The sequence below is a fragment of the Halichoerus grypus genome, chromosome 2, assembly GCF_964656455.1.
Source record: "Halichoerus grypus chromosome 2, mHalGry1.hap1.1, whole genome shotgun sequence".
In the NCBI taxonomy this organism is placed as follows: Eukaryota; Metazoa; Chordata; class Mammalia; order Carnivora; family Phocidae; genus Halichoerus; species Halichoerus grypus.
The window spans coordinates 124215267-124227915 of NC_135713.1; the positions used below are offsets into that span (position 1 = coordinate 124215267).

At 54.1% G+C, this 12649-nt stretch overlaps 1 protein-coding gene across 11 annotated transcripts in view; it reads right to left on the reverse strand.

The window, feature by feature from the left end:
- Nucleotides 1–7952: 7952 nt before the first annotated feature.
- The window catches only part of JADE2 (jade family PHD finger 2), a 52317-nt gene continuing 47620 nt past the window's right edge, over nt 7953–12649 (reverse strand). For all 11 annotated transcript variants that reach the window (XM_036123928.2, XM_036123936.2, XM_036123938.2 and 8 more), the window contains one exon: nt 7953–12649. In XM_036123928.2, coding sequence (XP_035979821.1) covers nt 11841–12649 — 809 coding nt within the window. In that variant the 3' untranslated portion in view covers nt 7953–11840.

The following is a 12649-nucleotide window of genomic DNA, read 5'->3' on the forward strand; positions in this document are numbered from 1 at the left end:
TTTTATTTTCCCCTCTCTCACACACAAAGTTTTACATATGGGGAACTACTACTTGTCACCAGGCACTTGCCAAGTACTGTGTTGGTGTTCGATTCAGGGATGCTCGGCCTCACTTTCTGTCTGCTTTTCCTTTAGTCAATAGGCATTTCCTGAACACCTGCTGGCAACTGGCATCACATACAGAAAAATGGGTAAAGATCTGCCCAAGGCACCATGGGAGGTGAAAGGAAAAAGCGCCCAAACATTACCAAGGAGGTTTCTAGAAAGCAGGCACCAGGAGTACAAACTGGTTAGAAGGAGGAGTGAGAGAGGATGTGCCAGTTCCGTAGCCTGACAAAGGCATGGCAATAAAGGCCACGCTGTAATTTGGGGACTGGTAGAGTTCAGTGCCTGAAGAGGACTATGGAGAGAATGTACTAGGAGAAGGCAAGAGTGGAGGGAAAGACTGGAGAGCATGAAGCCTGACCTGAGGAGGAAGCAGGAGAATAGGGCTGTTTTGTTTTTTTTTCCCATCCTCCTACCTGTTTCTCACCTGTAATGATACATATGTTATTTCTAACACCGGTTCCAAAACCAGCGTTGTATGATGTATGACCATGTTCACCAACCACGGTAGGAGCTGGTGCTCCACCAGGATATTCTGCCCTTGGGACCATCAAATCAGAATCTGGACGTGCTATTTGAAGTTGGGACCGTCTGCATAGACGTGTCCTTCTTAAAATGCCACTGACTGTTGAGCATGTGCACTAGAATGTGTGGCGCTGACAATGGGGAAGATCCTGATAGGAGGTAAAACTAAATGACAAGCTTGAAGCTGTTGAAACAGCGGGGATTGCCAACCTATAAAACACCTGGCTGAGCCCTGGGGTCAGTAGTGGGTGGGTGCTCACTGAGGATACTGCTGGGAGAGTGGGGAGCTGAGACAGCATCTGTCCCATCTGACCCCTCTCTCTGCAAACCTCTGACCTGGGACTGGCTTGCCTGAAAAGTGTGGGGATCTGGTGGCTCCATCAATCAAACAATTCAAGTGTAATTGTAGGGATAAGGGGGGGCATACCCTGCATTCTAATCCCCTAGGAAAGTACCCAACTTGAAGAGTCAGATGGGCATATCTTAACTCATCAAATAGCCTAAGGGCTGTCCATTGAACACTGGACTGGACATGATCTCTGTGGCTCCAGGGCTCAGGAAGACCTGTGAATAGAGACATCAAGTTTCAAGGAGACAATTATAGTTGAATTTAAAGAAGTTTTTTTTTTTTTTTTTAGCACGATGACTTAGCACTGGATTGCTTTTAAAATGACAGTCTCTCTGTCATTAAAATTCAGAGGTTGTTCTAAAGAAGTTGTTTTGTAAGATTGAGTAAAGGACAGGCGAGGCTAGGTAGGGAGAGACAGATAGGGGACCAGTAACCAGGCTCACAGATACCCCAGATGTGGAGAAGTGTTATAGACAAGATATTAACCAGAGAGAAGGGACCAGAACAGATCCACCTTGTTTGTCTTAAATGTTATAGATGAGATATTTACCAAGTTCCCTGGTCAGTTTTCTAGAAAAGATGACCATAAAAGCCCTCAGTGGCAACCCATATGGGACCCCTCTCACTCTACAGAGCTTTTTTTTCTTTCCTTTCTGTTCTCACCTTCACTTAATACATTTTCACCTCACTTCACCTATTTGTCTGCGAGATTCATTCTTCAACTTTGTGAGACAAGAACCTGCAACAAGATGAGGTTTCACAACCCCCTACCCCCCAAACTCTGGAGGTGCTATCACCCAGATGCAGCTCCTCAGATGAAGGCCAAGCAGGAACCAGGATTAATGGCGCAAGTTGGTGCCAGTCCCACACCCTTTCTTGACTAGAAGGAAGTGCTTTGGTTTCAGGGGGGTGGGGGGGCCGGTTTTCCCAGAGATTTGAGCATCCCTTCTGATTCCTGATGCCTCTTCAGGGCCCACTGCTCTTTCTTTGACATTAACCCATTATCAAGTCTTAACATTGGATGAGGCAGCGATTAGGCCCACCTGGCCTCCTTCCCAAGCTTCCTTCTGTAAGCTAATGGGCATAAATGTTATGGCTGGCATGTGGGAAGCCAGGCTATGAAACTAAGCACTTGTGACCAGAACCAGGCAGTGATGACCCACAGCCCCAAAATTGGAGTTTGGAACATCCACAGGTGAAGGTTTATTTTGCTGAGTCACTTTTCTGCCTTGGCTTCTCTTACAAACCCCAGCTGCTCTTCTGAGTTTCATGTTGCTCACAACATTCAGTCCCTAGCCATGGAACATTCCTTCTTTGCAAAAAAGGGGCGGGGGGTGAGGGGGCAGGAGGGATGTCCTATTCAGCTACCCTCTAGCTCTTGGGTTACAAGGTTTCAAGTGTACAGGAAGGCCACCAAGGAGCTCAGAACATTGGTAAGCTGGGGGTTTCTCAGGCCCAGGCAGCTGTCACAGGTATCACATGAGCTGGTCCCTGATGACCCCCAGAGGTGTACAACCAGCCCCTATTTCAGCCCTCACCCCAGACCACAGTTGTCCTGGTTGAGGGTAGGGAAGCCCATGAGAACTTGTAAACAACCAGGCTTTGCCAGCTCAGATTCCAGGAAGTGAGTTAGTAAACAAATCCCTCTGGCCTCCTCCCCTCAACCTAGAGCGGTCTCTGCCCAAACCTCCTCTTCCCCTCTTCTTCCACCTTCGCTGAGTCCTCATTTTGCCCACTTCATGTCTATGTCCCCTTAGCACCTCTCAGCCGCCCCGCATGGGAGGCCCAGCAGGAACTGTCATCCTCATTTAACAAATGAATAAATTGAGGCCCAAATGCCAAAATACAAGTCCTTAATTCTCAATTACCCCATTTCTGCAGCAAGAAGCCTTGAGTTTAAGCTTTGAGTTGGGGGATGTACGGGAGTCATGGGTGCCCCAGGAAAGGCAGAGGCCCAATATGAACTTTTTTTGAAAGTTTTTTAGAATGGCTTCTTTTTGCTTAATGTTACGTTTGTTCTTGCAACAAAGCAGTTGTACCTTACTGAATATGGCAGGGATTCCAGACCCCGTCCCCCCATAGTATTCTTTTTTTTTTAAACTAGGGTGATAAAACACATAGCATAAAATACAGATAGCAACTTCTTTTATGTATGTATGTATCTATTTATTTTGAGAGTATGAGGGAGAGAGCACCAGCGCCAGCGGGGGGAGGGGCAGAGGGAGAGGGCGAAGCCGACCCCCAGCTGAGCAGGAAGCCCAACAATGTGAGGCCGGATCCCAGGACCCCAGGATCATGACCTCCGCTGAAGGCAGACACTTAACTGACTGAGCCACCCAGGCGCCCCCACATACCAACTTCTAAGTGTAAAGTACGGTGCTGTCAACCATATGCTCACTGCTGTGCACCAGATCCCCAGAATCCTCTATCCTGCCTCTGCACCTGCAACTGAACTCAGGGGGTCTGCTGCTTGGGGTGCTTCAAACTGAACACCACCCAAGGAAGTGTTGAAAGCAAAGTCTTTATTACTTGTCACAAGTAAGGAGACAAGGAGATAGCTCTCAAACCACTGCCTCCTCTTAGGGTTAGACGGGGTCTTTTATTCGGTAAGCTTCAGAACGGGGGCAGGGCGCCGGGTCCATTAAGGAACTTACCCGTATTTTGTTACTTAAGCACTTCGGATCAACTGCACATGCTCAGTATGTCAAGGCGCTAGTGCACACATTGTTATGTTCAAAAATGGCTGACCCCCACCCCCCATAGGAGATCTTAGAATTATAATGAGCTAAAGGTAACTTCAGGGCAATTTAGGGGGCTTCTCTGCAAGACCTCAGCAACAGTCCGGCTTGAGCTGGCTCCCGCCGCGGGGTAGCCGGTGGAGCACCTGGCCCTCCGTCTCCTGGGTGGGAGCAGCTTGTTCTACAAAACAGACACATTCTTTCCCTGCTGTCGTCCCTTCCCCCTCCTCCTTTCTACTGAGCGCTTGCAGCCCTCTGATCCAAGCAACTCCCCTTGGCATCCTAGCTCACACACCCGCTGAGCAGCTCGCACCCCCTCTGCCCCCAGCCCCTGGCAACCCCTCTCTACTTCCTGTTTCCACCAGTCCGACTCCTTTAGATACCTCCTACAGGCGCTGTGGTGTAGGGTGTGGCTTTTTGCCATTGCTTATTTCACTTAGCAAAATGTGTTCAATGTTCATATGTCAGAATTTGCTTCCTTTTCAAGACCGGGTAATATTCTATTGCCTGGATCTGCCATTTCCTTATCCATTCACCCACCGATGGACACATGGGTTGCTTCCACTTCTTGGCTTTGGTGAATAGTGTTACAACCAATAGAAGTGTTTTAGACACTCACCTGAGTCAGTAAATAAATGGCCCGTGCGCCTCAGACAGCTCTAGGAAGAAGGGTCCCTTCCAGGACGGAGTTCCGTTCAGCCTTAGCTTGGGATGTGAGATGAAATGGGGACAGGCGCAGCCTGGGTTCCGTGTGTCCTGGCTACTGGTGGCAGCCCCCTTTCCATTGCTCTTGAACTTCAGGGGTGAGCATTTTGGGGTTGTGGGGACAGTCTGGGATCTGCTCCAGTTTATACACCATGCAAATCACTCGCTAGCGCCACCCCTCTGCATGAGCCACGATACAGTGGAGGACACGAGGCTCCCGCTAGGATTGCCAGGTTAAAATCCAGGATGCAATATTCGGAACATACTTGTACTAAAGAATTATTCAGTATTTATCTGAAGTACTAGTTTCACTGTGGGTCCAGTACTGTTATTTGCTAAATCTGGCAACCCTACCTCCTAACCCACCGAGGGGCTCCCTCACAAGCCAGGGCAAGGACCTTTGCATCCCGACCCAGGTTCCCTGAGAATGGATGGTATGGATGCTTCTGAACTCCGGGCCTGGCTTGGAGCACGGGGTGTCGAGCCCCATCCTGGTGCACTAAGCTTGCCCCTAAGTCACCTGCTTGACTGACCCCTATCCTTGCCTCGCTCTCTTTGACACTAGGCAGTGAGTCTGCCTGAACCCCAGAAGGCTGCCCTGAAATCCATTTTTCATGATCTCTTTTTTTTTTATCAGGCAACCCCCCAGTGGTGATCATGAAGCCTCATGTCCTGCCTGTGCTTCTCATCAGGGGAATGAAGAGTGTGTGGCTGGGGCAGAGGTAGACAGGGGCAGCCGCGGCGTGGCCTTCGGAGTGTGAAGGAGTCAGCCCTTTTGTGGATGCCCTCAAGAGCCTGGCCAGGCGACGCTGCACTGTGGGGCTCTCTCCTGTGAAGGGGAGTGGTGCATGAGACCACTTTGAGCAACCTGCTGGCATGGGTCCACAGTGTCTCTGAGTCCCGAAACCCTCCTCTCCCAGAAAAAGGGCCTTTGCTGCCTCTGGGCACAGACAGAGGTGCGATGAGAGGGACTGAGGCCGTCTCTGGGAGCACAGAATGTTCCCTCTCCAACCCGCCATTGATCGCCTCCCTTGCTTTAGCAGTTACGAGACAGCAGGGCCTGGAAATCCTCAGTCCACCCACCCTACCCAGGGTGGGCACCCCACAGGCCTAAACCAATGCCTTATGCTCTCAGGAGACCTCTTCTCCCTTATCCTGAAGGCTGATCAAGAAGCTCCTTCTCTGTGCTGGCTCATGAAGGGCTGAAGGGCCATGCATAGGGGGGTGTGGGAGAAGGAGGTCTGGAGTTCTGAGACTAGGGACTGCATGGTTGGCCCTGGCCCTGTGGGCCTTGAGACTTGTTGCTGGAGCCATCTGGGCTGGGGCCCGACAGGCAGCAGATGGCACCCCATAGCCTACCCTTGCAGAAATTTGGTGAGAACAAAGGAAGTTCTCAGAGACCTCCTGCCACCCAGCTTTATACTTACGGTATGGTCTTAGTAATGGACGCTGCTCTGGGATTACATGATTAAAGTGTGTCTCCCACACCGGCCTGGTCTCTCCCTAGGGGCATGTGGTCATCCTAATGTCCTCAGGGCCCAGTAGCAGGTGCTCAGTGAGCGTGGAATCAATGCAGGCAAGATAGAAGGGTGACGAATGCCGCACCGCTCCTGGGAGATCCTGGGAGAGAACTGGCCCGGCACGAGGGAGCTGGGAACACTTCAGTCCACACTCGTCCTGTCCTGCCCTCGGGGGAGAGACAGCAGAGGCAGCCACAGGGGCAAAGACCTAGGAGCCCCAACCAGCTGTGAGACCCCTGCCGTGAAGCAGTCATGTGGACTTGAATGGGTGCCGAGAGGGACCCCAGAGGGACTTGCTGGGAACTAGGGCCAGGTCTACTCCTCTGCCTTCCCCCATGGAAGAGGGCCAAGGACTCCTCATGGTTGTCTGTCCCTCACCCCTCACAAGCCTGGGTCAATCCAAAGCAAACCGGGAGACACCCGATGGCTTCTAGGGCTATGATGCCCAATAGAGTAGGCACTAGCCACCTGGCTATTGAGCTCGAAAGGTGGCTAGTCCAAACTGAGATGTGCTATAAATATAAAATACACACTGGATTGTGAGGATTTAGTACAAAAGAATGTAAAATCTCTCATTAGTAGTTGTTTTATATGAATTACACGTTTAAGTGGTTGTATTTGGATCTGATAGGTTAAAGTTCCATTTTACGTGTTTATTTTTACTTTTAAAACCTGCGGCTACCGGACTTACACGTGTGATCGCACCTGATGTCTACCGAACACTGCTGCTTTAGACCCACAGGTGTCTTGACCTCTCTGGCCCCACGGGTAGCAGCCAGGTCAGCTTTCAGGTGTGGGTCTGGCAGCAGGGCGCCTGCCTCACTCTTTTGGACCAAGGTGGCCAAGTGCACGTGGCGTGGTGCTGGCGGAGGGAGGACCGAGAGGCTGGGGTGCTGGGGTGTGAGCCCAGGGCAGCTGGCCCCTCTGACAGGTGGGCTGGCCAATGCGGAGCCCCAGGTTCCCTTCCCATGTCTTCTGCATTGTGGTCGCAGAACCTTGGATCTGGAGGCAGCCTTGGGGGCTACTGCCTATTGCAGTGACAAAATGGGGCAATTCTCGGTGGCAAACAACTAAGTCGGTGGCTCCAGAAGCTAGGTTCCTTGAGTCCCAATTCCACCCTCTTCCCAAACTGCCCGCCTGGGGCTCTCAGAGGAGGTTGAAGACCCCTTCCTACTCTGCATAGTTTGATACATCTTTGCACATGCCCAAGCCGTTTCAGGAATGCTTGTTGGCCCTTCCTTCTATCCAGCTGCCCTTGACCGAGCAACCGTTTATTCTTCAGGTCTCCGTTGCCTGGAAGCTCTAGGATGGCAGGATCCTGGTGACGTTTGGTATACAGCCCAGCACGCTGGCAGAAGGAGGTATATAGCTGAGATTCATTGAATGAATGAATGAATGAATGGTCTCCATTCCTCAAGGAAACCCATCCTGAATGCCTCCCATCCCCAAACCAGCCAGGGCCTCCGTAACTCCCTGTCCCCTCATCGTCTGAGTCCCTGCTGGACAGTGAGCTGCCCTGGGGCAGGGATGGTGGCTACACTTACCTAACAGCTTCCAGAGCCCGGCACCAAGCAGGTGCTCAGGCAATCGGGAATGAAAAACAAACCTGGGCCAGCACCTTCCCCGATGGAGGGACAGATGCCCAAGGTTGTCCGCAAACCTTCCCACTGTCCCAGGAGGGTGGCTCACGACGGGGTGGGCCGAGCACAGCAGTCCTGCGGGTGATGCGGAACCCCTCCTCTCATCACAGCTGTGGCTCTGGGCGCCTCCCTCATCCGCTTGGAATCCCGGTGGATGCGGACAGCGAGGAGCCAACAAAACACTGCCCTTGAGCACAGCCCCCGGTGCCTTCTGGGCGCTGTCGAGGAGCATCGCTAGAGGACTCCTCTGCAGGAAGCACGAGGGCCCGCGGGACGCGCAGAGCCCTCGCTGGCTCCCCAGGCCTCCTGCTGGCTGTGGGGTGTGGACCCCCTCCCCCCGCCCAGCGCAACAGAGCCTCACACCAGCCGGCACGGAAAACATTGCTTTATTCACTGCGTTTGCCAACACACGAGGAGTGCAAAGGGCTCCTTGAGACACAGGCCCTGGTGGGGGCCGGGGTCCGGAAACCCCCATGAGTGAGCAGGACAGGATGGGAGTGGGAGCTACGCGGCAGCGGCAACACAGAATCATGCAGGGCGCGCGGGCTCCGGCCGCAGGAAGGCGGCTGTACATTCTATTGCTCGTTAAGGGGAGCGAACGTGGACAATGTACAAAAAAGGGAAATAGGTCTTTGCGTTAATGAAAAATACATTTTTTTCTCTACAAAGGAATCTTTTCTAATACAAGAAAATAAATATTGCAACATAAGCCAAAAATAATTTAAAATTGCTCTTTTCAATATATTTTCAGTATTTCTCTTGTATATTAACAAATGGCACATCACTTTCTTTGAAACAAGGACAGAAGGTGTCACCTCCTGTGACATTCATATCATCCCCCCACCCCGAGTCCTTTGTGGAGCACAGAGTGTTGGTGCGTCTGAGGGACAAGGTGGCAGGAAGTGCCTTAAAGAACGGACTCCAGCCCTGGCTCCTTGGCCAATGTGGCCAGCTGGGCCAGGGGCGTGGGAAGCGGCCTCCCCCAGGGCCTTGCTACGGCATCCAGACCATTCTGCAGAGCTCTGGGCACGGGCAGAGGTTAACCATATCTGGCAGTGAGCAAGGAAATGCCCAGTCCAGCTGCCGCCAATGTCTGTTAGTAGTGGGCAGTTGATTCCCTAGAAATTGCCCAGCCAGTCCCACAATGTGCCCATACACAACACACAGACACGCATGCACAAGGACGCAGGGCCTGCACCCTGGCCCAGGCGCACACACCTACAGTCCGGCACCCACGTCTGGAACCTTGGTGGCTTCTCGAAGGAAATCGAGACCCTGACATTACAAACGCTCACACACTGTCACAAAGTCAGAGAGCTCATTTAATAAAATAAAGCCTTCTACCTTTCTTCTCCTTACTCACTTTAAAATACATTTATGATCCATAAAAATACTTTCCGTGCACCGTATCCTTTTCTTGCTGTGATGAGGGGGAGGGAGGAGCTGTGCAGCCAGGACTGGGAGAATGGGGAATGACAGAATGAGTAACAGAGCAGCTTCTCCCTCCGAGAAGAGGGCCAGTGAGTGGGGGCAGATGTGGTCAAGCAGGAGCTCTGCCTCAGCCTCGGGCCTGCAAAAGGCCTCCTGCCTTCTTCCCTGTTTCCAACCTCAATGCCAGGGGTGGCAAAGCTGTCTACACGGCGGGCAGTACACCAGAGAGGGAAGGGGCTGTGGCTAATGGAGGAAATGACAGTGGCGGGGACCAGCATCTCTGACCTCTGTGTAGCCTTGCTGGGCGTCTAGAGGTGGACAGCTGCCCGGCAAAAACAGCCCTAGGGCTGGCCTGGGAGTGAAGGCCCCCCACATCCCTCACCAGCTGGCTGAACAGATCCCTGGGCCCTGTGCAGGACATGGCCCCAGGGAAAGTCCAGTCCAAAGCCAAGAGCCAACACAGAAGAGAATCCAGAGGCCAACTTGGGCAGAGGCCCCCTGAAGAGAGCTGGCTGCCCCGCCTGGACGACCCGGACCAGACCCTGGCCAGCCAGGCTGCATTCTCTCCTGCCCCCGGGGAGCCCAGACTCTGCCTCGGGACGCATGAAAGGGTGAGGGGGCAAGGGCTGAGTCTATTGGGCCTGAGCCATTCCCGGCACCCCACGCCCACCCCCGGCAGAGTTGGTCGCTCTTTAATCGCATCCCCTGGCTTCCTGCGAGGTCAGACCGGGCAATCCAGCACAGACAAGACTGTGACCCAAAGCACGGGGAAGGAAGGAGGACTGTTCAAAGGCAGTAAACGGAGAACGGGGGTTGGGCCGCTGGTGCAGAGGCTGCACTGGCCGTGACTCCCAAGGAGGCAGGCAGACTGAACTCTCCACGGTGCCTTGTGCCATCCCAACGCCCAGAATCCTGGAAGCCCGCCCTGAGTCCACTCCACCCGGACCAATGTGCCCAATCTTCTGAACGGAGTCCTGTCTTTGCTTCCTGTTTTGCTAAAATTCACACGAAACTGAGTGTCGATGACAATGCCACTGTCGTACCTTGAAAGTTCTGCAGTCGGGGGTGGGTGGTCACGCTGCTCCCCATCCCGCTGATCTGCGTTGTGTATTTGTGTTGGGGGGAACCACATGGTGAAGACTTTCGCCATGCTGGTTTTGTGGTCGGTATTCTACCCCCCCACCCCCGGTTGAGTCTCAGAGTTTGGGAAAGCTCACAGTGGGCCCAGCCCAGGATCTGAAATCCAGCGCTGGTTCCCGCTTCCCGATTCTAACAGTTCAGCAGCAGAACAGCACCCTCTTCCAAGAGCTTGGGCTCGCCTCCTTGGGTGTGTGCAATGAACGTGTCTCTACACTTTGTTGCTAAAGAACTCCATTTAAAAAAAAAAAAAAAAAGTCCAAGTGACAAGTTGTCAGGTCCAGGCTGTGCTGTATTATGGTCAAAATATTCTTTGGCATCCATAGAATGATTCGACTGATTCACTGGACTTTTGCAAGGTTCTCGTTGGAGAAGTTCTGGCTTCACCAGTGGCGGAAGTGACCCAGGAGTAATTCACGAAAGAAAAAAACCCATGTTTTCACTGAATTCCTTTTGTGTTTGTTCCCTGAGCTATCACCCTGGGGCCACTCCACTGAAACTCTTCAGAGCAACTACCTGGGACCTAGAGGGTGGGACGGAAAAGGCGGCAGGTGGGTCGGTGGTGGGGAGGGAGGGCATACCCAGGAGAGGGGGTAACAGCTCACAGGGACAGAGGAACCAGGAACATCCAGCAAGACTTGAAATCTGCCCCAGGCCCCGGGATCCCACTGCTTGTTGGAAGGAGGAGTTTCCAAAAGGAAACCGAGGAAGAAGCTCGTCTCTTAGCAGGACTGGAAAACTTGGAAAGGCAAACGGTCTGGTCTGGTCAGGTCAGCTGTCTGGGAGTGACCAGACTTCGGCCGAGACTGGCCCCGAAGGAAGGAAGGAAGTTGGAGCCCCAGAGCAATTCTCTAAGTGGGCGAGTCTGAGCCCCACGCCCCTGTCCGGGCACTGGCCCTCCCCTGCAGCTCCCACCGGCACTGGCGGCTGGCTGTTTGGGAGTCCCCTGAGTAAATGGCACAGCTCAGGAAGGATTCCAGGAACCCCTTCTCAGAGCTGCCGGGCTGGGCACTGGCAGGGGCGGAGCGGCAAGGGAGTGGGGGGTCGCGGGGTGGGCGGGCAGGCCTCAGATGATGGGGGTTGATCAGGAACAGCTGTGGTTCCTCTGGAACCAGCGGGCCCTCTGCGCCCCCTCAGTGCTTTCTTGTATAAGCTCGTTGTGCTTGTGACAGTGAGTAGACTCTGGCTGGGTATCACTTAGCATACTTCCTTGGGGATCAGTGGAGTGCAGCAGGACCCCCCAAATGGACCCCAGTGGGATTTGGGGGCAAGGCGGGGCAGGCCCTGGGCTGGCCCATCTGCCATGAAATAATGCCCAAACGACGGTCTGTGTCACCCAGTGGCAGCGGGCTGGAGGCCTGAGCTCTTCTTCACCTTGCCTACATCTAGCCAGGAGCCCAGCGACGCCGCGCGGGCCAGGGCGGGGCACTGCCCAGGCAGGGATGGTGCACAGGACCTGCGACAGTCCCTGCGGCCAGAGCCGTGGAAGGAATCCTACTGTCCTAGGCCAGCACAGAAGAAAGACAACAGTGTGGAATTCAAAACTCTCTCTATATTAAAAATAAAACCACAACAGAGTGGCAGTCTCAAGGGTCTGAGACACTCAGCAGAGATTGGAAATGGCAGTTGTGACTGGGCTGAGGTCTCACGGGAGGACCAGGGCAGGGCCTGGGACGGGGTAGGGGGTGACTTAGGAGGCCAGCACCCCCATGCGGACCACCTCCTCAGCCCCTGCTTCCCGGGGAGCCCGCTGCACCCCACTGTCCTCAGCTTCCACATCTGAGTCGCTCATCTCCCCATCAGAGAAGTAACCATCGGTCTCAGTGTCAAAGTGTAGGCTGACCTTGGGCCTCTCGGCCACAGCAGAGGGCGGTCCTGTCCCAGCATCAGGCCTGGCACCTGGCGATCTCCGGGTTCCCTTGTTTTCGCGGGGCAGCCGGAGCCGGCCCAAGGGCTTGGGGCTCACTGTAGGGCCAGGCACTTGGACATTCGAGTCGGCAGCCATTGGGGCTGCCTCGTCCGGGGTCTCGGGGGCCAGAGGAGGGGGGCTCTCGGGGGCTGCTGGGATGGGACAGTCCCCAGCTGCAGGGCTAGACGGCAGGTGGGAAGGCGTTCGCCGTGTTGGTTTCCGGGCTACTGGCCCTTGCCCCCCCTTGCCGCTGCCTGCATCCTGGCCCCAGGGCTTCTTGGGGGATCTGTCTGGAGTTGTCCGTGAGCCAGGCCCATCCTGTGGTGGCTTCTTCTTGGCAGGCAGGCGGGTGCGGCCCCGGGCCTTCCTGGCAGGGTCCCCAGGTCGCAGCGAGGGGTCCCGCATGAAGCTCAGCAGTGTCTCCTCATCTTGCAACAGCTCCTCTGACAGCAGCCCTGGAGCGGGGTCTTCGCGGTGCCCGTTATTCAGTGACCACTCGCTCATGGCCATGTTCTCCGCCGTGATCTGCACTGACTGAGCCAGCCAGCTGTTGAAGAAGGTGCCATCGATGGGGAAGGAGGTGGACAGGC